The sequence below is a fragment of the Schistosoma haematobium genome, chromosome 6, assembly GCF_000699445.3.
Source record: "Schistosoma haematobium chromosome 6, whole genome shotgun sequence".
Lineage (NCBI taxonomy): Eukaryota > Metazoa > Platyhelminthes > Trematoda > Strigeidida > Schistosomatidae > Schistosoma > Schistosoma haematobium.
The window spans coordinates 19,681,582-19,708,562 of NC_067201.1; the positions used below are offsets into that span (position 1 = coordinate 19,681,582).

Sequence of the window (26,981 nt, forward strand, 5' to 3'; positions counted from 1 at the left end):
TTATGTGGTTGCACTTAAAACGGCTCGCATTGCTAATGTTTGTAATTGACAGATAGCAACATAATTTGACGGTAAATCAGAATCTGTTTCATCACGAATCATATCTTCACAGTTTGCACTGTTATTACTAGATACAGTATGTCCAGAAAAATGGTGATGACAAGGAGATTCTATTAAATGTGAATGTAAAGTGTCTGTAAGAGTCCCGTAAATACGTGAAGAATAATTATCATTGAGATTACTGTGATTATTATTATTATTGTTATGGTTATTGGCATTAGTAACAGTGTTGTCCATACTGCAACTTTTCTGATTGCGAGTAGAACCGGTATGTGTATTATCCATGTCGTGGATATTGTTATTCCAACGAACAGTATTCATATCGGGATAACTTTCATTCCTGTAATGGGATGTTTCTGGAGTCATGATACCAAAGTCTAATGTTGCATAGTGCAACATACTTGTGGGCTTTTCAAAATTGTTATGACAGCCTAAGTTACCTATCCTACATGGAACAGTGGTAGTGGTAGATGTTGTTATTGAGGGAGAAGTAGTAGTAGTAGCAGTAGTAGTAACAGAAATATTAGTACTTATTGTTACAGACGATGATGCTACTGATGGTGAGGGTTGATTACGAGCAGTCTGAATAGGTGATTCTTTTGAATATGAACTGCAATATGATATACGATTTATATTATCCCCTGAAACGGGATGATTTGCAGAAGATAAAGATGTACAGTTGGATGTGAAATCAGTAGGTAAACACGAAACACTAGATGAATGAATACACTTTTGATTATTTTCTCCAGGTAGCGATGAAGTAATTGTTTGAGAAGTGCACAGACCAGTACATTGGATTTGAGTTAAAGTCTGACATAAAAAATAAAGTCATTCGTGAATAAATAAAACTTTAAAAATATCACCACTTATTTATCAGTTAAACTAAAATACAATTTAACACATTAACACAGTGTGACGGGAGCCAATAGTTTAGACACAGTCGGAAGCACATTTATCCCTCTATAGTTGTTGCAGAAACGATGTGAATCCTATTTAAAGATAGGAACAACTATCGACTCATTCCACGATGTTGAAACACTCCTATTATGGACAACTTAGTTCCTTAACCAGAAAACGTAGTGATAAAGATTCTATCCTATAATTGTGAGTAGTAAATCTAAGTCAATGGACAATGTAATGTAAAGATCCTCCAAACAACTGATGAATGTACTATTAAAACGAATTAATAATTCATGAAGGAATATTTCATATTTCTAGTTGTGTACGAAAAATCTATCTTATATATTTTTTTAAAGCCATTCACGTTATTTAGCATAAAATATACTTCGTTAGTTTTCAATAGTAGGTATGCTCGAAACACTGAATATGTTTGATGGAGTTGACGAAAATCGATCTGAGCTGTAATACACCTAGCAAGATTTCAGGTTCGGATACTTGTTAGGTCCCGAGAAACATTATGAATGGTAACTTTGGGATCTATTGATGGACCAATAGTAAACGTATATTTCTATTGTATGATTATTAATTAACTAAACTATGCATATTCATATTCCTTTTATTATAAGCTTTATATTGACCCATAAACTATTATTATACGTTTTACCATTCTTGAGTTATACCCAGTATATTAATTACTACCTCCTTCATTCACAGCCACATCTGGCTAATTCTTGTACAAATGTTGTTTCATATTTTATTGGTACGTTGTGGTCTGCTTGATTGGTATATAAACAAAGTATGTTTGAAATATAATGATTCATATCGCAGAGGCTGAAACTTGTGTTCTGGACTTAACTGGCTGGGCTAGGCGGAAAGCAGGACCAATCAGAACTCTAAGCTGCCCATACGGGTTTATGCGTCATTGCCCCGATCGATAACTCACTGCTCTCTAATCGGCGGTCACAAGTTATAACAATACTGTAACACTAAAATTAGAATCTTTGGATGATGTAATTGAAAATCAACTGACTGCTGTAGGTCAAATTATTTATTCTCTACTAAATGTTCAGTAACGTATCATCTCATATTTTATGTTACATGAAGTTATTTCCTACATCTAAACTGTTTATATTCCCGTCGCTATGGGTATTGTCATTTTCACCCTTTTGTTTGATTTCTTTTTTGTCCATCTGCCTGGGAATATCATAAATTGAAATTGATTGAAGTAATTTACAAGTTAACACTTAGAAATCCTGACTTTAACTAGGTACATATGATATAAAAGGTTCGAATAGAACTGGAGATGAACTTACCTGAGGACTTGTCGACAAATTATAATACGGTGAATACTCAGTAATCATATCTAGCATGTCAGAATTCTTTCTGTCTGAAGAATTACTAAGATTACGATGTATCTTACATAAATAATCAGATGGAATCTTTTTATTTACACGAAATGGCATATTTTCTTGTCGATTATGATTAGTACCAGTGTTAGCATAACTATGTTCACGACGGCTAATACCATCACCAATGATAACAGTATTACTACATGTATTTGGATTTGGTAGACTAGCATGTCTTGAATGTAAGTAGATTTTGGATGATGTTGATATTGATGGCAATCTTGGTAGAATTAATGTTTGAGATTTGTTTCTAAACTTTCTCATTACATCATGTTCTTTCGAGTTATTATTATTATTATCACCATTAGTTGTTGTTGTAGAATTGTTTGATATAATTGAACTAGGTTTATCGATCATTTCTGGTAGATTTATATCTGATGACAATGATTTTTTTAACTGAGGAGGTGGATTGTTACAATCATTGATATGTGCTAATTTTTGTTCTCCAAAAGATGGCGTTGAATCACCTCTTTCTAATGCTAATACTACAGGACCAACCCCGTCAATTTGTGTTTGCCCATCTACACTGGTCTTTTTATCAATTTCTGCCACATTATTATTATTATTATTATTATCACCGTATTCGTTAGATAGTTGATGAGGGAAACAAACTGTGGGTGTTGTTGGCGTTGTCATTGATGGCAATGAACGCCTTATTGTACTACAACAACAATTATCGTTATCATTATTAGAAGTAGTGTCATTCATTCCATTATTGACAGCAATTAAATTATCATAAATTCGTTGATAACATACACCTTGTTCTTGTATGATATCACAATAAGATAATGAATTGTTATATAAAGGTGGTAAAGGTGCTTCAGGTAGATTAGATATTTCATCATCTTCATCAACTTTAACAATACACTCATCCATATCAACAATTGTATCATTTTTTGTGTCTTTATTAAGACAATGTGACTGATGATTATTTGATTGATGAACAGAAAAATAACTACCACCACTACGTTGACAACATCCTCTACCGACATGATGACATTGATGACTAATATTGCTTCTAGTAGCTGTAGCATCATCATCATTATCATCATCTTCATTACAGTTAATTAGATTCATTGATGCAATATCAGTTAATTGTGGACAAGAATATTTAAAACTATTTTGTAGCTTATTACCATGATCATTGTTTGTATGATTATCATGTTGATTATTTTCATTATTACTAAAATGATTTGATGAATTCTGTAATTGAAGCCAATGTAAACAATTTGATGATACACGATCATGATGTTCTTGTTTTTGTTGAATTTTCTTATTCTTCTTATTATTATGATGATTATTCATTAATTTTATAGTTTGATTATGAAGAAGATCAATTTCTGTATCATCAAATGAAAAAGCTAAATTATTACGTTCTGTTAAAACTGGCGGATATGATCTATGATAATGATGTAATGGATCATGATTATCAATTATGTTTTTATGATCATTTCTTCCGTTGAATTGATTACGATCTATTTTTTCATTGATTGAATCATTTAATATAGGCGTAGTACTTAATGATATTGATGATTGTTTATGGAAGATTTTGTTAAATGGCATAATGAATGATAATTTTCCATTATTATTATTATTACTTCGTTGTAATGAACGACTTTCAGAAATCGATGTTGATAATTGATGAACGGATAGATTATCTCTATGTTGATGAACACATGTCTGTTTAACGAATGTATGATTAAAAGAAAAACAGCAAACAATCATTAATACACCAATAAAAGTACATTTTTAATGAAATAACTTTATTAGGTAACAATGAAAAAGGGATTAGTGTAGCCTACCAGCAAGTGTTGTGGTGGTTTATTAGTTAAGACGTTACAATTTCAACAAACTAGGTTCAAGATTCGAAACCTAGTCCACTGACTCCGGTTTGGGCAACCAAGAAGTATCATTAATACTTACATTTAGCGTATGACTCATACCTAAATACCCGGTGAATGTGTTAATTTATTATTTAGCCATCAATGCTTAGAACAGATTTTGAATGTCTACTGTTTAAAATATATAACAATAAACATGTGATAATAGTGTAATCTACAGAAGAATTGTTAATCGTTGATTCTAAAGTTAATCAGTCAGCTACAACGTAGAGCCTAGTACTTATGCCTATGTACATCGGTTTAAGTGAAGAAGAACATTAAAGCTGACAACCAGAAATACGAGGGACAACTAGCAACGACGGCAGAACAAGCTCCAAGAGAACGAAATATGAAACAAATATATGATACAACGAAGAAACTAGCAGGGAGGCAGGTCAACCACTGAAATTCAAGAACAGAGGAACAGATGGGTAGAGTATTTTGAGGAACTCGTGAATAGACCAGCTCCAGTGAATCCAGTGGACAACGAAGCAACAAACACAGATCTTCCTATAGTTCTCACTCCACCAAACGATCGAAGAGATCAGGATAGCAATCAGACAAAGCAAGAGTAGGAAAGCAGCAGCACTTGAGAATATACCAGCTGAAGCTCTGATGTCAGACATTGAAGTAACTTCAAACATAATTGACGTTCTATTCGAGATTTGGGAGGAGGAACAAGTGCCGACGGACTGAAAAGAAGGACACCTCATCAAGATACTAAAGAAAGGAAATCTGAGAAAAGTGAGGAATACAGAGGTATCACACTACTGTTAGTACCGGAAAACGTTTCCAACAGAATGCTGCTGAACCGCATAAAAGATGCAGCTAAGGATCCACGAAAATGGCAACACTAGAATCAGACAGTGAGAGACAATTGTTGTAAGCCATACTAAATAAACAGTGATGACTAATTATGCCCTGTATTTGAGAGTGATTTCTGTAGTCATCGCATGATCAAGTGTGATAAATAGATCAGTAATTAAAAAGTTTTTCGATTGAATCATATCACTAAGCAGTTTATTTTTGAATATGTTTATAACAAAATAATGGCAGAAATTGTCTTTGGTTAAAAGTATTTATCCGAAGGATTTGATTAATATGAAAGTAGATTTAACCACATTCGAGATCAACAGACTGGATTCCGTAAGGATCGGTCGTGCACAGACCAAATTACGACATTACAGATCATCATCGAACAATTAGTTGAATGGAACTCGTTACTATACATCAACTTTATTAAATATGAGAAGGCATTTGACAGTGTATATAGGAGAACATTATGTAAACTCCTTCGACACTGTGGAGTTCCTGAGAAGGTTGTCAACATTATTCCGGACTCATACGACGGACTACAGTGTAAAGTCGTGCATGGAGGACAGCTGTATCTCAAGTAAGGACCGGAAACAGACAAGGCTGTCATGGAAGAACCACCAAGAACAATTATTCCAGACAGTAGACTTTAGTTGGTTTATTACGAAAATCAAACACGACTATCGCTTAGAGGCAGTAAATATGGTAGAAAACCACGTGAATTACAGTACAATCTATGATACGCTATTAACCTTCAGGTTAAATTATCATATCAGTTATAACTGCTGATTGGGAAGTTTTCATTAATAAATTTCATGATAAGATGTAGTAGCTAACCAAGGAAATAAGAAAATTTAAATCCCGATGTTTAATAAATAATTTCCTATTAGGCATATCCAACAAACTAATCAATTTACTGAAATGTCTAAATGATATATGTAGACCTCTTTCTGTCTTTCTTTTTGTTTTCCCATCATCTTGTCGATACACTATCATGTGAATCAGTGGAAAATAACAATAAAGTTCACTTCGGAGATGGTTATTTATTTGAATTAAATATAAGACTAGACATAATGCACAAGTCATATGAATAGAAGCATGGGCAATTTGTGTATGAAAAGTGGCATGTAAATTAGTGTAGGGACAAAAAGTAATTAACTAATAAAACTTTACACAAGTTATAAATCTTCTTCCTTATTTTCATACCCTACATATAATAGTAATAGTTAGGTTAAAAAAATAAATATCCTGACGATAGCACTACACAGTAACTGATTATTTTTAAATGGCATAGATTTTTCCAATGAAATATCAGATGAAAGTATAAAGTTTATTACCCCCACCATCCAAATTAAAAAGTTATTCAACAATTTTTCATGAACCCATAGGATCAGTTTGATGATATGAATCCCAATGGTTCCAACCATATACAACAGATTCAATATTAACTTATAACTAACTAATGGTAACAAATAAAGTAACGAAATTCCTCATTGTAAGCAAATGTTAACAATGAAGTAGAATAAAAATGAGTACAGAGTCTATGACGAATATAAAGAACTAATTGGAATAGCGATTTTTGGTTTTTATAGAAAGTTTAAACGGCAATTCTGCATAAAATTCATCATTATAAGTAGTTTTGTTTAGAATATGTTTACTGAGTCATAAAATTACTTAGGATCTTTAAGAAAAAGTTTTTTGTAGAATCATATAGTCATAGTGATATGAATGTAAAAGCAAATTTGTGTTAAGCTTCTTTTTTTCCAATGTGGATTCTATCATTCCATTTACGTGAGGGCCGGGATACAGTCCAGATGCCAAAACCGAAGTAGGTTGTTTTCTTAGGGGGGCACACCTGCAACCTTTGACCTGAAGGCCTAATCCGTAAGGCAGTGGAGCATCGTAAGGAGATACAGTACCATGGTAGCCGGTAACCAACAATAGGTTCATACGCCATTTCTTCCTTCAAGATACTGGAGCCCATGTACACCATTAATTTGGAATCAGGGTTTTCCGACTCCCCTAAGTGATACCACCATATCCATCAACCTGGTTAAAGCGTCGGACTTTCGTTTCTCATCCTCTTGATTTCGTAAACAACAGTAATGCCGCGAGAAGGCAGTGAGTAGGACTTCCCTGGCAGTGGTTGTATGCATGTGGCCCACTCTCGGCCGTACTAGGGCATTTGTGGGCTATGAGATTATAGTCTTAATTTGTCGACTTTTTCAGGAAACTTGTGAAAGTTTCATGAAATCTCTTATGACATGATAAATAACCAAGATATACTACTGATGATCTATTGAATAAATAATTACCCTTAGCTAAGACAATCTAATTAATGATGATAAAGTTCAATTATAGAAATGTTAGAAAATTCAATCATGTTAGTAATATGCCCGCAAATGCCCTGGTACGGCCGAGAGTGGGGAGAGTCAGCTCTCCCTCTCCAAATGCTCTCACATGGCCACGCGTTTATAGCCTCTACCAGGGAAGTCCTACTCACTGCCTTCTCGCACCACGGGTGTTGTTTACGAAAATCAGAGGACGAAAAGCGAATGTCCGGCTCTTTAACCAGATCCCAAACAAATGGTGCACATGGGCTCCAGTATCATGCGGGAACAAATGGCGTATGAACCAATTGTTGGTCACCCGCTTCCATGGGACTGCATCTCCTGACGATGCTCCACTGCCTTGTGGATCAGACCTTCAGGTCGAAGGCTCGGGGAGTGGCCCCCTAAGAAAACCACCTGCTTTGGTTCGGGCAGCCAGGCAGTATCACAGCCCTCACACATGTCGAATGATTTACATGGTGCATGTCTATTTGGTGCCTCCTTGTACCAATATCTATGTGTTAAAATAATAATAAAATAATCGAAAAGTTATTACTATTATTTCAATAGTTGAGGTCATGAGTCAATTGAAGCTAGACCATCATGGAAAACCTCCTTCTTTAATCGGAGAATAAATGAACTGATTAAATAGTTCTACACTTTGTTTATTTCTTGTATAATTAAACGGATTATTTGCATACTACTTATTAAATGATTATTTGTTGTTGTTGTTGTTTATTATAATTATTTATTTTCGGAATTTTTGACCTCTATTCTATAGATCGAAAGATTATTTTTGTTTCGTGTTAACATGCTACTTATTATTCTTACAATCATGATGAAAATGGGTTTTTTTTTTTTAAAAAAAAAAACAATATATAATTTGCTTATATTTATGCTCTATTGTAAATAAGGTTAATAAGCATCTTTGTTTTCTATTTGGTTTTGGAATTCTATTCGTTGAATAACAAGTAGAAACGATCAACTACTAGTTTGAATTGAAGTTAATAAAGGAGAAATTAAAGATGAGATAAGATAATTTCAAATTGACAGTTAATAACGAACCAATGTAAAGTTGATGGTATTTCAACTATTTTGTAAGCTTAAATATTAACTTCCAAATACTTTATTTATTTATTTGAACACATAAATATTGGTACGAACGGGCACCGAATACATATGCATAACACAAGTCACTTGATTTGTGTGTGTGCTGGGATACTGTCCGGGTGCCAAAACAGAAGCAGGTGATTTTCTTAGAGGGCAACACCCCGAACCTTTGACTTAGAGGTCTAACCCACAAGGCAGTGAAGTAGTAACGTCATGAAATGCGATCCCATGATGGCCGATGACCAACGATTACTTCATACACCATTTGTTTCCTTGGAATCCTGGAGCCCATGTACACCATTGGTTTGGAATCAGGGTATTCCAACTACCCTAGGTGGAATCTTCGTATCCACCAACTTGGTTAAACCATCGGACATTCGCTTTTTGTCCTCTCAACTTCGTAAACAACATCCCTGCCGCAAAAAGGCAATGAGTACGACTTCCCTGGAAGTGGCTGTATACACGTGGTCATATGAGAGTATTTCAAGAGGGAGAGCTGTCTCTCTTCACCCTCGACAATACCAGGGCATTTGGCGGCCAAATACAATAATCGGTGATAAAGCTATACATTCATAATCACACTCAACACTGGAGCTAAGTACATATTGTACTTATAGTGATAAATATTCTCGACTTGAAGCAAACAGGGGTTTTACAAAAGTACAAGTAAGTGTTTTTGCTTATAAATCATTGTACATCTATTATAATTCATTTTATATGAGCCTCATGACAGAGTTAACCAACCTAAAACAGTAATAATCTCTTTATTCAATATTATTATGATACAAAAAATTTGATTACGTAATATTTGAATTGTTGGCAATGGAATAAATAATCTGTGTTAATGAGGATCATTACTTTTTTATTCCTTGTATTAATAGTAGTAACCACTAATCAAAGAACATTTTATAAACAAGATCATGGATCATAATAGAATATTTAGTCAAGAGGTTAATATAGGCCAATAGAGATAGACCGATTTGACCTTGAATATACTAAAAACAGAATTTTTAAAGGTTCATAATCAATTACCTACATGATGTATCTCTATTAAATTGTGGTTAGCAATCTACTCTCTATATTTTATACAGACATACATTTTATAAAATAAATAAAAAGGGTCAAATTGAAAGTCACTATGAATTATAAACAGATATGAATATCTAATGATATTTTATTGCTGCTAAGTATATTATAATCTAGTTGTAAGTTTAATCATAACAACTATGGGGAAAAGGAGAATCGATTAGATGAAAGTAAATCACATTCTAGTGTTATGATTGGTTTCGTTCTTATCTAGACATGAATCATATTATCCTATGGATACAACAAAGTATTGAAAACAATAGCGGTAATGTAATCATCATAAAAATTTGTGTGTGTATGTGTGCACGTATGTATGTGTTATATAATGAAATATTAGTTCACTCACACTGTCTAATTGCATTGAAAAACACCTAAGAAACGCATTATATTAAAACAAAGCAAAGTGAAATAACTTACACTACTGAAGGAACTCTAATCCTACATTGACAATATTCTACAAAAGTATGAGGATGTATCGATATACAAAATAATAAAAAGTCGAATGCAGTGGAAATTCGCATATTTTAAACTAACTCAAGTTCATCACAGGCATCCATAATATTTGATACTGTTTATCTAAAAAACAAATTGTTATTCGCTTATTTGACTATTGTCAGCTAAGAGCGAAAACATTTCTAGACAATTCATAGTTCTAGTATGGGACTCCTCAGCAGTGCCCATCCACGATCCCGCAGCCCGCGACATTCGAACCCAGGACCTATTAGTCTCACGCCAAGCGCTTAACCAACTAGACCACTGAGCCGGTGGCGCAACTTCGTGGATTGGTTGAAGTTAGAGATTAACACCATTGGATGCCGGCATTATCTTCTCAGTAATAAAAGCATTGAAATGGGATTAAATCCAATGCTGTTAAAACTATTGAAACTCTAAAACTCGACAAAGAATCACTATAGGTCCATCATCAATGTTTATACAAAAATTTAGAACTTTTTATGATATCCGCCAAGTTAGTAGGTCAAGTAAGGAGGGCAATAGTTTCAGTGTTACCTCATATTCGTTCACAAATAGATTATCTGACATATAAAGAGACTATTGGATTCAAATCAAATTGTATAACTCACTAAGTGTAAACTCGACCTAATGCTAAACTGTATATGAAAACCAGGAACACTATCCGGTAACTCAAACAGAATTAGGAATTATGATATTTGGACTTTCAACTCGAATAGCTGAAACCATGTGTGTGCTTTAACAATAAATTAACAGTTGTCCTTACTTAACAAATATTCATGACACAAACCAAATATGATTTGTACATATTAAAAGTTAGTTAAATGTAAATCGATTTATGTTGGTCAACACAAACATGGGATCTAAAATGGGACGGTGAAATCATGTCTACCTCACCTCGCCCCCCCCCGAAAAAAAGTAGTATAGTTTGTTCAATGAGAATGATTTACTATTCTAATCATTCAACCAAACTACAAAGCTTAAAATAGTATTTTACAACTTTAATGTATTATGATAGAAATTATTTTTAGCTTAGCTTAAATGGAAATAGTGTAGGTTTATATATGTATATGATTGTTTTTAGTTATTTAACGAAAATGTATGTCTATCTGTATAGTTGTAACTAATGTATTTCATACCTTCAAAAGAATTAAAAAACGAGACAAATCCTGCTATTTTTCAGTTTCGGTTTCCGAGTATCGATTCAGTAGTAATGATGATGACGTTGCAATTATATATATATATATATATATATATATATATATATATATATATATATATATATATATATATGGCAAACTAAGAAAGAGGCTTTACCGATTATCTTCGACGTAAAAAGGTTTTACAAGGTAATATTTGATCGGCAATTCGATAAGTCTTGCTAACTGAACGCTAGACTTGTTCCTAAGCTCTTCTAGTAAACCCCAGGCTAGATTTACACAGCGGTGTGAACACGAGAGAAAAGGCGAGAAATATGTGAGAAACACTTTACTCCAAAGGTTCGTTTTTGTACAGAAAATGTAGGGTTTTTATAGTATTTTAGATGTGCTTGGGTCTCCCGAAAATTATGGAATGCTACTAAACATAGTAGCAGTATAAGTAATCATCCAATCAGAAACTCTATATGTGACTTTTCACTTTATTGATGTTTCTGGCAAAACTTCTAGTGAACGTTGATTGGATAAGATGCTTCTCAGAGTTTTCAGAGCCTTTCTTGGTTTTTTCCGGGAGTTTTCTGGATCTCCCTAACGCAATTCACTCTATTAACAGACTACAAACCATTACTTGTTGTATTTAGGTCAAAGAAGGGATTCCCTGTTCACACGGTTAACTGGCTACAACGATAGAGAACCACACTTCTGGTCTACGACTTTAAGATCAAGTACCACGTGACTACAACTTTTGAACAAGCTGGTGCCTTGTCTAGATTGATAGATTTTCAGACAAAAACTTCAGAAGACATTGTCGCGGTAAACAAAGAAACCGAAAAAGAAGTTCGTCGCATACTGGATGATGTAATCGATGGACTATCGGTTACCTTCACAGCTATCATAGAAACCACTGAAAATGACAAGATCTTAAGAGAAGTTAAAGGTTATCTTTTTACTAGATGGTCGAAAAGTCGCTTTCAAAGAGAACTTTGCAATACTTTCGTCGATTTCACTCACTGATGGTTTTCGGCTCATGTGCTATGTTGTGATCGACCGAACTACTATCTCAGAATTACTGCGCCAAAAAGTTCCCAAGCAACTTCACAGTGATTACCCTAGGATTAATAAGATGAAATAGTTGGCTTGATCCTACGCTTATTGGCTTTCGATGGACAGAGATATTGACGTAAAATCTCATGACCGTTCATTCTGCCATCAAGTTGTTAAAAACCGTTCGAAATCTGAACCCCAGCAATGACCCAAACCTGTTAGACCCTGTAGGAGGCTTCATACAGATTTCGCTGGTTCAGTTCAAAGAAAAATGTTACTAATTACTTTGGATTCATTTACAAAGTGACCAAAAAATATAGTGTCAAAATATACAGCCGAACAAAACATAAAAAAGTTGTCTGCTTTGTTTGATAGTGCAAACAACTCTGTGATGTGAATGGAATAACTCAAGCTGTCCACCCTATCATCCTCAGTCTAAAGGATAAGTTGAACGCTTCATGGATATCAAGAGAGTACTGAATAAAGGGAGAGACGTGGGGACGTCCAGTCAATCAATCACTATGTTCTTAACACCTAACAGAACAAACTCCAACCCTTTTTGTGCCAGACGAAAACTCACTAACCAAAGTCATGTTTGCAGAAGCATTCGAATGAATTTCAGCGCTATACTACCACCCAAAAAGGTGAATGGCCACTTAGAAGTAGTTATATTCGCGATTTCGACGTAAGGGAAGAGTATTTGACAAACCAGGGTCGAAATTGATGGGAACGAGGGATAATTGTACAAAGAATGGGGAGTTTTGTATGAAGTGCGAGGAGCCTTCGGAACATGTATTAAGGATACGAAACAAATTCATAAAGATAAAAGTACGGACGCAAAGAGATGACATCCAACAAGAACCCGATAGAACGTTTTAGAATATCAACGTGTCATGATGTGTTTGGACAATCGTATAACTTCTTGTTTGTGGATTATGATGGTACAGCGTATACTAAAAACCATAAATACCCCGCTTTTCTGTACAATTTGACACTTAATGAGCACTTTTCCTTCTTTGTTGTTTTACAACTGATGGTTCTACGCGTTTCATTCACGACAGCTATATACTGCATCAGCCGTCATCTAATAGAGAACGTAATAAACTTAACATTAATATCGGTACGTTTCCTAAATAATTTAGTTGTACATGTTGGTCAAATCAACTTGACCTAGTGATATTGTAGATTGTATGCATACATTAAATTACTGGTCGATCAATATCAAGTGGTGCCCCGGTTGGATTGTACTTGAATTGGATTACTAGCTAGGTAATCAAATGATATATATCTCACCAATTTTCTAAGCAGTTCTAATCAGTTATGAATCAGCGGTTGGTGCATAACAAACTATTTATCTGCAGTCTCACTGTTTTTCCATGAATCGAGCAGTGCCAATCTTTGTTTCGGTTATATGTTAGGAAATGACGGTTGTGTCTGCAATAATAGTAAATATCATTACTAGTATTTCATCAAGTCATTACATGCTTAAAATTAATTTTTCGTAGTTATGGTCTTTTTCATTCAATGAAAACATAAAAAATAAACTTTAACAATAAAAAACCCCGAAACTAACCTCAAATGACTTTCTGAATTCTCGTAAATGTTTAATACGAAATAAGTACAGTCCTTCACCGCGTGGAGCCCGTCTACCTGTTTCCACTTTAAACAAACTATTGCCATAGAAGCCGAAACGACGTAAAGTGACTAACGGCCATGACAATCTTAAAGGTGGTGGTGGAAGACGAGGTTTGACATCTTCAGGGTACCTACAAAATTAACCAATTTTTAAGTTTCAGATACCACAGGTTAATATTTATCAATAACTAAAAAAAATTAATCTTGGCCGCAGTAAATAGCACTGGATAGTATGTTAATGAATATCAAAAATTCAGTCTCATTTGTTTTTCACATTATTTTGCATTCAATAAAATGTACAAATAGAACTTTGATTGAATCGATGCGCCCCAAAACATTCTACTTCACACCACTAAGTGATAAAATAAGAAACGCTACTATAGAATTGACGATTTTAGTTAAGACGAGTGGGGTAAAATGCTACACGAAGAAATAGGAAGGAGAATTTTATAGCCACCACTACATAGTATCGTTAAACGCTATATGATAACAACAAGAACGAAAACTTGGGGGTTATTTCAGAAGCGACAAATAGGCCTAAATCATTAATTGGGGGAGAGGTTAAGCAACCGCGCAAGACCCAAGGTCCTGGGTTCAAGCCCCGCTGGTGGGATCGATGGTGCGCACCGCTGAAGAATCCCGTGCTAGAACGAAACTATTGACCAGTGTTTCAGGGTTTTCAATTATGGTTTAAGACTGGTCGATTCATGACCTCAATAAAAATACCTAGTCTGACCAATTAGTTTCCTCCCATAGACCATGTTGACAAAACAGGAGCAGAATTAAGCCTAACAGCAGAGTTTTAATCCATCGAACAGTGAGTGACTCATAAAATTGATATAGTCCAATAATTTGTGATACTTAGTGTATAATCATTTTATTCTTATTACAGAAAAACACTTCTATCAGAGGGCTATTTTGTCACTTGACATTTTTTCTATTAGAAGCTGACGTTAATAATTTGCACTTACCACTAAGTAATAATCGTAACATGGAATATTATCAAGTGATAGATTATCACTACATCCATTCACCGAATAACCTTCAAAAGTATTTCGTAACAAATTATAAAAGGTCATTATATGTGAAAATTATATTTGAAATAATCTCAGCAATTGAAAATTACATAATTCCAATCGCTGAAATTATTTCAAATATAATTTTCACATATAATGACTTCTCTATACTCGGCGCCCTATTTCTGTCAAACTATTCGTTCTAATCTTGATGAATATTCATATAAAAAGTTCATTTGTAACACATGTAGATGTCATATACGTATGATAGAAGGCTTACCAAGAAACATATCACAATAAAAATAGAAACAATTGGCTTAATATTGTATATGAAATGAAGTTAAAATATGAGGTACATTTGATAAATTAAGAAATCCAGAGATAATATGATTTGATTTTTAGAAAAATCAAAACGCTACTGCAAAGGTTCGGTTTGCAATAACTAATCATTGATTTATTTAAACACATAAACATTGGTACAAGGAAGCACCAAACATATATGCGCCACATAAATCATTCGATGTTTGTGAGGGTTAGGATACTATCCGGGTGCTAAAACCGAACCACTTAATTTTCTTAGGGGGCCACACCCCGAGCCTTTGACCTGAAGGTCTAATCCACAAAGTAGTGGAGCAACGTCACGAGATGCAGTCCCGTAGTAACCGGTGACCAACCATTGCTTCATACACCATTTGTTTCTGTTGTGACTTTACGTCCAGCTAGTTATCACGTGATTTATCCACCAATCAAAATACGACTTATACAATCTTAGCACTGTGCCAAATCAATGACGTTCGATCGGTAAGAGCAGCCTATCGTCCTTATTGGTCCTATGTTCGCCTAGTTCGTCCACTTGAGTCCAGAACACCAATATCAGCTTCCACTATGCGAATCGAATCATTTATTTCAGACATACTGGGTTTATATATCAACCAAACAGACCGCAACGCACCATACAATAGGAAATAACATTTGTACACAATAAAGCGGAAAAGTGGCTGTGGACGTGGGAGGCAGTAGTCAATAAACTGAACATAGCTTAAGAACAGTAAATCGTACAATAATATATAAGTCAAAATAAAGCTTATAACAAGGGAAATATAGAGATACATAATTTAGTTACTAAATATTTATACCATGAGAATATATAAATAATATTAGTCCATTAATAGGTCTCAGACGTTACTCGTAATGTAATCTTCACTAAGATATAACAGTTTCCTTAGAATCCTGTAGTCCATGTACACCATTGGTTTGGAATCAAGGTTTTCTACTCCCCTAGGTGGATTCTCCGTATCCGCCAACCCGGTTAAAGCACCGGACATTTGCTTTCTGTCCTCTCACTTTCGTAAAAAACGCCCCCGTCGCAAGAGGGCAGTGGGTAGGATTTCCCTGAGAGTGGCTGTATACGCGTGGTCATGTGAGAGCATTTGGATAAGGAGAGCTGACTCTCCTCATTTGCGGCCCTACCAGGGAATTTGGGGGCGGTTTAAAAAACAGAAATTTATTAAAATTAAATGTATAAATATGTAAATACCGATTGTTTCTTACTTTATAAAGAATTTAAATTGAACAATGAAAAACACTGTCGAGTATTAAGCTCTTTTGATGTCGAAATAATTATGATTACAATTTTTTTTAAAAAAACTAGGTTGAGAAAAGGTTAGGACTATGCTGTTTATTAAATACTGCTGTTAACACGGTCCTTCGATTATTTACTTAATGTTCACTGACGTGTAAGATGTACACGATTTTAGGTACTTTGACCTTCAGTTTTTCTAATAAAATAAATAGACCAATTTATAATGATTATTCTTAAGGATAAGTTCTCCTGTATTCGTGATACCGCCTATTAAGCCACTAGATATATATATAATAGTGTTACTAGATGACAAAATAGAACCATCTATAGCTGGATGAAATAGTACAACAGTTCCAATTATCTACCTGTTACGGATATTCTATAATAGATAGAGACAACCAGTAGGAAAGATAAACAATAAAGGTGAATGTTACAAAACGCATGAGAAGACGAAAAATAAACAAACTGAAGTAAGATAAAATGGCAAATATTTAGATGAGAAATAAAAGTGCATTTCTCGTGGTGATCAAAAATCAACTACAAGCAAGCATACTTTTCTTACAAACACTTTATAAATTATTAAAACATCTTAATCTGACAAATGACAATTTTGCCAGCCTGTTTTCATCGGGGCCAACAGCATCCAGAAAAGCAGATGATGTTACAATTACTAGGATTTACTTCGCATGTTTCTTTCTTGATAGGTGTATGCATAGGACTTGATTTTCAACCTGATAATAAACAGTTGACGAAAATCAAACATCTTGATATTTTAGGCTTTTCGCCCAACAAGTCTAATATCTTCTATGAACTGTGGGTTGTTTCAAAAACATTTTGCGAATTTGGACATGAATTGATGACAATGATAATGTTATGATATCTCTTTTGTTTATTATTAATTTATTTGAACATATAAATATTGGTACAAAGGGATACCAAATACATATGCGCCACACAACAACAATGAGAAGAGATAGAGAATGTAAAGTGTGTATAAGAAGAAGGAGAGCGATAACGAACAAAAATTAGTGTATGATAGTATCGTAATAATAATAATAATAATAATAATAATAATAATAAGAAGAAGAAGAAGAAGAAGAAGAAGAAGAAGAAGAAGAAGAATGGGAGAGGTAGTTCAGTTAGCAAAGGTACAACCAGTAAGAATTCTTCCAGCTAAAAAAGTCACGTTCATTTTTTATGAAGAAAGTAAAAGAAAGTGTTATATGGAGCTTATATTCTTTGATATACCACGTACAACTTGAGCACTTGAACGCTAGAACCCTCCAAGTAGTAAATGAGAAGACAGAAGACGAGAAGGAATGTTATTCCAAAATGTGTCAAATATGGTGCAAAACTCTCAGGTATTTATAGTTTTTAGGAAAAGCGAAATCATCATTACAGTCATCCGATCTGCATACAGTGGTTTTTAAGCTTTTGCCCAACAAGGAAGCTACCAGTCGAGATTCTGGAACGTTCTCCCAAAAGATGACTGGGTAGAATGACTCCGGCTCTTTCTGAGCGTCTTAGAGCTTCCTTGAGTTCACCCATGGGCCGTCCTTACAGAAAGTTACAACAGGATCGCCACTGCATTCTATTTTGAGCCATATCTGAAAAACATCTCTAGCCACTGTGTTGTACCATCTCTCGGACCCCAACAAGAAGTCGTGAAGGACCAATAGAAGCCAGCCATGTACAGCTTTCTTTCATACCACGACACCGTGTCATACATTGACTATCTTTCCGCCTTTTCCAACTAGTCCCAGCGTCGGAAAATAATGCACGACGTGGAATTCTCTGGGATGACACTCGTAGAACATAACCAAGCCACTGAAGTCCATGTTTCAAGATAGTGACAACAATTGAATTATCGTTGCTGTGCCTGAACACACGATGCCGAACCTCTGCATTACTAACATGGTATTGCCACTGGATGTCAGCAATTTTTCGGAAACAACAATCAATAGACACAGAAAGTCGTCTAACATTCTCAACTCGGAGAGGCCAGGTTTCGCAAGCATATTATTACAACCCAGCTATTCTTATTGTTCAGTATTCTTTGGACACTTTACTTCACTCAACAAGTCCTCAAATCGGAACACTGTTGAACAAGAACGTAATTATATTCTAGCCAAACACAAAAGGATCGGAGTAAGAATCACAATTAAGGAAAACGTTAGTATATTTATAATTTCACACGAGAAGATTCTAGAGTATTCTCCAGGAATCCGTTAGCGCTGATAGGCTAAGAAATGATCGGTCAGCCTGCCCCAACACAATACTACACGGAACATGCTTTAATCCAATCTAAATTCCGCCAACAGATAACCAATGAAGAATAAAAATGATAGATTCATACGATAAATGTGAATTACACATATATTATAGAAACAGATATAGATGAAAAAATTACCTGTTTGTCGATACATAAGGATTATCCACTAGTGAAGCTGAGCATTTCTGTCCAACCGTATCTGAATTCCCCAAATGAGAACCATTTTCAAGAAATGAAGAAATCGGTAATGGACGCTGAATTGAGCAATGCAGTTTCGGATTGTCAAGGAATCGTTCTCTATTAGTTTCTAATGTTAATTTATCAAAAAATATGTACATATGCTTAAGAAACATTGTATGAACAATTGAAATACGTTACTTTACCATAAAAAAAATTATTTTTTAAAAAACCAATCTTGTTTGTATGGGTCTTGCATTAATGGATTTTGGATAATTTAATAAATTTCATTGGTTTGCATAAAAAATGGAGGACCGACTTATCATTAAGTCTTCTATGCATTATTACATTTCATTAAAGGAGTTAACACGACTAAATTGACAAATGCCATCTGTCCACGAAGTAACTTAATAACCGATCCTAAGTTAGTATACTAAGCCGTGAGCTACAAAATACAGGTAAAGATTCGTTCGAATCTACGGGTCAGCCGTCGAAAAAATAGATGTTTAGACTAATAAGACAAGACCAAACCCACCTTTACTGCTAAAGCATGTATATATATATATATATATATATATATATATATATATATCACCAAAAGAAGCACAATAGATTTATATCTTTACTTATATATCTTTCAGTCAGTCAGTAACAAAGTAGAACTTCGTACGTACGTACATCAGTTCGAGTTGCCACACCACATTAGCACAGAGATACAGTTGTCGATTCGAATCCCGTAGTGGTAGAGGTAGTAAGAGTATAAGCAGTAATCAGAAAGATTAGGGTTTGAAGATGTACTTCTTTGGTACTCCTTTCAGTAACAAACACTGCCACAGAACTTCACGATCAACAGAGTCAAATGCCGCCTTAAGGTCAAGAAACACTACGATTGTGGGGCGTCTGAATATGTGTCTATGTTCTAAGACCTGACGTAGTGTGAATATCTGGTACCGAGATTTGAACCTAGGCTTTCCTGAAAAGTAATCACGCTGATACAACTATGCCAAATAGATTGCTAATGAATTACATTTATAGCTACTAATTAATATGGGTTTTTGTCAAACGAAGGTTGATGTTATCTATAAAACCAACGGTAATGTTAATATAACAATCTAGAGGTCAATACCTGCTCACTAAATGTTCCAGACAAATATGTTGATAACTTGAAGTTTGTGACTTCTCTTCAATAATTTCACATACAGAAACTCACAAAGTAAAACTACAATTATTTGTAACAATACAAAGTGATTACTGAAACAATATTTAAGATATTAAGACGACTGAGAATCAAAATGTTTAGAATCATAATTCAACGAATCATTTATTCTTCGTGGTCATGATGTTATGGTAAGTTGATGCATTGTCACTATAGTGAGACTTACGATGAAATATTGGAGCAACACAGTCGCTAGTTGGTCCCAGCATTTGTTGATCGATGAGCAGAAATGGAACATGTGACCTCTTGCTTACAGCTTGGAAAACCAAATTCCCATGTTCTACGAACAAACACCCGTTAATATGACAACCTTCAAGTTCTGTATACTGAACTGAACTTGAATTACGAATATCCATTGTAGAAAAAAAATCCTTCAATGTGGATTGGTTTTTTGTGGTGTCAGAATGTCGAAGCAACGTCGCAACTTGTGACCGTGTTGGGGCGCAGGAACGCTTTGGTAATGTGATCAGCGGAGATCCTACTGATTCAAAATTACCTTCAGTTTCAGCACATTGTGATTGAGTTGCAGACAAAGCTGTGAAGTCTCCATGTATACGGATCTCTTTCATCTGATTTGAATACAATCTTCCCAGCCAAATACCACAGAGCTCAGCAGGATGATGATCTTCCAAACGTGACGTGTGAATATCTTTTGTACAAACATCGTTGTAAGCAGACCCACAAAAACGACAATGACGAGTTTCTGAATTCCTCTGAAGAACAGAATAACCGCCTGGGGTATCTATTAGTGAATTTATAGCGCCCATGAAAAATTGCCTAGAAAATCAAAGGAAATAATATAGTAGGACGTTACGTGGAGTATGACATTTAACTAGATTTCACTACTTAAGACACGAACTTGTAATATCTAGTACTATGTTACGCCCACACCAGTTATTCTAGCTTTCGGACAGACCAATTAACTTATTCTTCTCATGTTATTGTCAATACCATCTTTTCACCATGTCAATTAATCACCTACAACCTTGACTTTTTTATGTGTATGTGTATCGCTTACCCTATTCATGTATATTAAGCTTACTTTTGCCTGGCTATAAATAGTGAGTCACGCCCAAGCAAATGGAGTTGGCACACTTCTCTGTCTTGCTTTGCCGCTTCCCATTTGTTTGCCTGAGTAAACGAAAGCCTGAAATAAATTCATCCAGCAACCCATATTTAGCTTCTCATTACGGCAGTCACACAAGCGGGGTCAGCATAGGTGTAGTATACGGGATTAAACTGGAAATTTATAATCACGGTATATGCAATCGCACTGTGCAAATTAGTCAGATCAACAAGAGCTACCAACTTTTAGTAGCTCACCAATTTAGTGGTCCATGCAGATTCAGATAAGAACAATGATTACTGAAGCGTATAACTTGTCATGGTAACAAAAGATAGAAATGGAGATCACTTCCGACTCTACTATACGATGTTTCTAGTATTACCCAAAGGTTCATTAACAAGAGAAAAATGTACATTATTTCTTCCTCAGATTGAAAAAGGGATTTGCGAATACCACAATTACAGATACTGAGTGCTGAAAATTAGGGGCGATTGGTACAGTTTTTGTGCCACAACTTAATGGTATCTCCTGAATAGTGAATGTTGTATTACTTCTATAGATAGAAATATCAACTGCTTTAAATACTTTTATAAGAGCAGTTACTGAAATGCCAGTGTAAACGGATTCCAAAATCAGACTAAAATGTTCCGGCTGGTTCGATAGAACTGAAGCAAGGCAATCAATATTTTTACATATGCCATTTATCCACAAGGCTTGTAAAATGTTAGGTTCTATAAGTTTTTTTACCAAATAATTATAAACCATGATTCCGTCCAATCTACTAGGCATAACATGTGTGAGGAAATGGCATTTATTGGTCCCTTAAACATGTAGCGGTTTTAGTGCTTAGGGAAGGGTGAAAATGTGATTGATGTACTTACAATCTGAGTATAAAACCCGTCTTCTGCTAGTCAACTTTTCATTAGTTTTGTATGGTTTGATCACTATGGCACCACTCAATATTTGAGATGCAAGACATACTCCAATTCCTGAAAAAGCTACGTACACATTTTTAGACTGAAATACCATCAAGCGAGTAAGACTATTTTTTCACTTTGTTAAGTCTTTCGTTATCCGGCCCAACTACTCTTATTGGTTGGTATTATTCAGACACTAATTCACTCGACAAGTCCTCAAATCAGAACACAGCTTGGAAAAGTATTTAATTATATCCTAAATAAACACGGTAGGATTGGAGTAAGAATCACAATAAGAAAAACGTTAGTATATTTATAATGTTATGTAAGATTCTTGAGTCTTTCTCGTGTATCTACCGTAGCCGAGTGACTGAGAATGGGCCAGTCAGTATCCCCCAACACAATTTATCATGGAACATGATTAGATCAAATGTATGTCGTGCTAATGCTCTCAGAACAATTTGACTGGCATTCAATTGGGGAAATTACATTCTTATGTGAAGAGCAGAGGGGTTGGAGTTTATCAGGACCAAATCCCTACAGCCCTAATTTCACCAGTTACTCAAATGCAAATAGGAGTTTAATGGTCTTAATTGTCTGTGTCAGGCGTTCAGTCAGTCAGCTACAACACAGGACCAGGCACATATATGTACCGGTCCAAGTTGCTATATCTCATTAACACAACAAAATGAACACCAAGTTAATAGAAGTACTTAATTCAATCGTGGTAATATGTAAAAGAAAGATTGCATATCACGATATAGTACAGGAAGAAAGAATTAGTTGGTAGAAAGAAAGATATGAAGTGATTTTATCTCTTAGTTTAAGGGAAGACAGAAAGTGTATACACCTACGCCATTGTGATCGATTCTGAGCCACGTCACCCAGTCTCCAACCATTGGTTACAAGTCACGCGGACCCCAAACAAGTAGTGTACATCTACCAACATGGCACAGACCAGACGTTAGTGACTTCAAGCATTGATGCCACGTTTTGGTTTGGCCACCCGAACTTTCTTCTAACCATCCCCAACACTAGTCAGCATTGAGTGTCGTGGTAATCGGTGTCCAGGCATGCGTAACACGTGGCCCAACCATCTCAGACGATGAAGATTTACAACGTCGTCAACTGACTTATCATCACTCCCTAATACCCTGCGTATAACCTTACTTTTACTTACACGATGATCTCAGCAAATGAGAGCAATATTTCCAAAACATCTGTGGTCAAGTACTAGTAACTTACGAATATCTACTCCTAATGGCCACGTTTTGCCTACGTACAAACTATTAGCATGGAAAATAAACGTGATCTGGTATTAGAAACAATTGAAGAAATCAGTTTTGTAGGTCATCCAGTCAGGTGAATTAAGATTTGATTGTCAGGTCTAATTTTTGACCATAATACCAAGAACCAGGCAGATCTCGGCATCAAATAAAGTTGATACAACAAATCTCTGAGATGATATTATCGAGATGAATACCGAGTAGTAGTAACATCCTTAGTAGCAAACAATGACCAGATATTGGAAATGACTTGGAAAGGAATTAATTCACAACTACATTTCCCTATTATATAACGCATGTTGGATTTGATGCCCAGTTATACCAATATTTGTGTTTCAGTAAACTTAAGAAACGAAATGAACAAAATAATTTTGATACAAAGGACCTGTGGGAAAACAAAGACTGGATGCATCTTAGCTACTGTGATTAACGTCGAACCACGTCATTCAACTGTGACCGTCCCCATCGAGCGGACGCCTACCAAGCTGTCTGAAACAACCAGCACTACCCAAACCAAGTTGGTGAAATCATAGACTAACGTCACATTCTCATTCGATGTCCCTAACTTTTCTCCGTTTTCTTTCTGCGTCAGTTTAAATCGAACATTTAGGTATATGTAATAAATGTCTCGACCACCCTGGTTGATGAAGACTCACTATCTTATCGACCGATTCCCAATTCTACCCTCATTATTTGCGCTTAGCCTCAACAGTCCACCCTCAGTCGTTCCACGATACGAAATGATTTGGAGACACTTATGTTTGCATACCAGTAACCTATGGATGCTTTCTATTTTAAACAGCCACAAATTTAGAAAGCGAACAAGTAAATAGCATACACTTTCGCCGAATAGACATTTCACTATTGGAGTTACAATAGTAACACAGAACCATACAAAGCTTTCGGTCTCGCAAGCTTTCTAGGTTGGAATGTCTGAAGTTTTTATTTAGATAAATGGAATGGCGTGTATATTACTTGTGTTAGAAACTGTCAGCGCCTACACTCTGAATCACAACTCGACTTCCGAAATTATAAAATTGAGCATCGCTCTACAGACCCTATTCTCCAAGGACAACTACACTTATCATATTAAGCACAACTCAATTTATTACATAAGCACGTCTCCAGTGAGCACTTTTTTCTCACAACTGCGTAAAAACTGCAACATGCAATTACCACAAAAAGAAGTGTGCAGCTGATAAGTCCTGTTCAACTACCAACAGAATTTCTAGGGCTGCAAACTGCCTGGAATCCAGTTTATTTACAACTGAAACGCATTGTTATTCTATGTCCGAAGACTAATGTTCAGTAGCGGCTGAACAGGAAGTGAGTAGAAATCCCGAAAACATTGTGCTCAGTCAGCCATCTACAAACACTTGCTGATAATGTGAAACCACTTAGTCCCTAGACATATGTGGTTACTAGGCATCGAGTAAAAAACAAGAGAGAAGGTGGACCGAGTTTCTCCCGCGAGGTACGTACCTTAAGGTACGTAATTTATGGTGACGTACGATCCCACTGAAATGTACTTGGTTCAGATTATCTGGGACATTCGGTCATATTAGTAAAAACTATGAATGAGGCAATAAATTCGAAAATATTTATATGCCACAGAGACATATAGATACTTACCGACGATCGCGATTATCAATCAAGTTGCGAAATTCGCCTTGATTTGAAAAGGCGGGTGGGGCAAATGTTGGGATACAATTAATTATAACGAATATCATTTCAGTTAATGACTTTAAAACTCAGGAATACCTGTTGTATTTCTTGTTTCACTGGTTTTTTTATGTAATGATATCTACTCGCTGCTTAATTGTGCATATCGTTCTAATTACGAAGTAATATCAGTGTCCGTGGTTCAAATGACTATAGAAGGGATCGAAGCATTCGATTAATAGGTTTCTACATCTGAAAGCAGGAGATCAGTATTACCTCCAGTTACGGACCTAGGAGTACTTGACAGGTAAAAAGGAAGTATTAATAAGTCATATGGATTAATAGTGCAGTGGGATGTCACTGTGCCCCAGCCAAATAATTCCAACAGTGAGATCACCAAATGTCGAACATTTCACCGATCCTCGTCAAAGTCAAGAACAACAAACGTGCATCAGCTAATTTCACACCATGGACCGGCCCATGCAGCAGTGGCCGCACACTGTTCCTTTAACCTAACTTTACTAATAGCGTCGTTAGTGTTGTGCGGTCATCGAAGTAGCCAGTAGTATCTGGATATGATGGAAAGGCAACCTACGTTAGACAATAACCATGAAAAGTGACTTTGAATTCAGCTGGATGTTCACAGCATTTTCATCTAACTCGAGAAGATCCTCAATAATCCGACACAGATCATCTGCGTTGATGATCTACAAGTTCTTAAGAGTATATTGAGTTTCGTCATCCAGAACTCCCGTGAAGTTGCCCGGACTGCCTTGACCGGCAGAGGGAATTCGGTACTATTAACCAGTAAAAATTGTGCGCATAGTCTATTTCGCTGTGTTTAGCATCCAATTTCTGAACAATGCACCCAAGGATTGTGTGATGACAGAATATTGTAGTGTTGGTTATTATGTTAAGCATATATGCCTTATTCTGGCCTTCAGACAGGCCGATCTACTCATTTTAATTGAGTCATTTATTGACGTTGTTAATTGCTCGCTTATCAATCCTGACTGTTCTAATATGAGCGTATGTGAGACTATAAATACAGATTAAATAGAGTTGGCTCACACGCCTTCTGCACTGCGTGTCATTTCGATTCATATAAAAAATGTATGTATTCGAAAGTCCATTCTCGGTATTTGGCTTGTTTAATTCCCTTATTTACTCAACGCACATTAAGTCAACTAAGATATACAAGAATAGTCAGGGTATACATATTTCGACAGATAACATTTATACGATCTAATCGGCGTCAGATCTCGGGTCGCGAATGTGATGAGACTGTCGACGACGAACCTAACGCAACAAGCTAAGTCGAAAAGGGCTTCTGCTCATTATACATTCGACGAACAAGCTTAACGGATCCGGCCCAATCTATAGTCCAAAGCACTTAGCGAAGCCTGTGCAGCACGACATGGACATGCTCAAAGCGTATTATCTTGTTGATACCTTATCCTCGTGTCAAATTTTCTCGCTGATCCTGATATATCGCGATACGAATAGTGAATGGTAACTTTTGGGATCCATTTATGGACCTATACTATGAGTATATTTTTATCGTGTAATTGTTATTTAACTAAACTGTTCATATTCATGTCGCTCTTATCATGCGCTTTATTTTAACTTATGAACTGTTATTATACGATTTACCATTCTTGAATTATTCCCTGCCTTTTATACACTACCTCCCACATTCACAGCCACGTTTGGCCAAATATTGTACAAATGTTATTTTCTATTTTATGGCACATTGTGGTCTGTTTGATTGGTATATAAACCCCGTATGTTTGAAATAAATGATTCAAATTGCAGAGGCAAAGATTGGTATTCTGGACTTAACTGGCTGGGCTAGACAGGAAGCGAGACTAATCAGCACTCTAGGCTGCTTGCAT

At 35.6% G+C, this 26,981-nt stretch overlaps 1 protein-coding gene across 1 annotated transcript; it reads right to left on the reverse strand.

The window, feature by feature from the left end:
• On the reverse strand, positions 1-25,154 carry MS3_00008721 (uncharacterized protein; the record flags this gene model as incomplete). Its single annotated transcript, XM_035729676.1, has 6 exons — positions 1-870; positions 2,274-4,046; positions 13,831-14,023; positions 18,901-19,069; positions 20,322-20,932; positions 25,057-25,154. The coding sequence occupies 6 exons, from the start codon at positions 25,152-25,154 to the stop codon at positions 1-3; spliced, it is 3,714 nt and encodes a 1,237-aa protein (XP_035586357.1).
• Between the last annotated feature and the right edge of the window lie 1,827 nt (positions 25,155-26,981).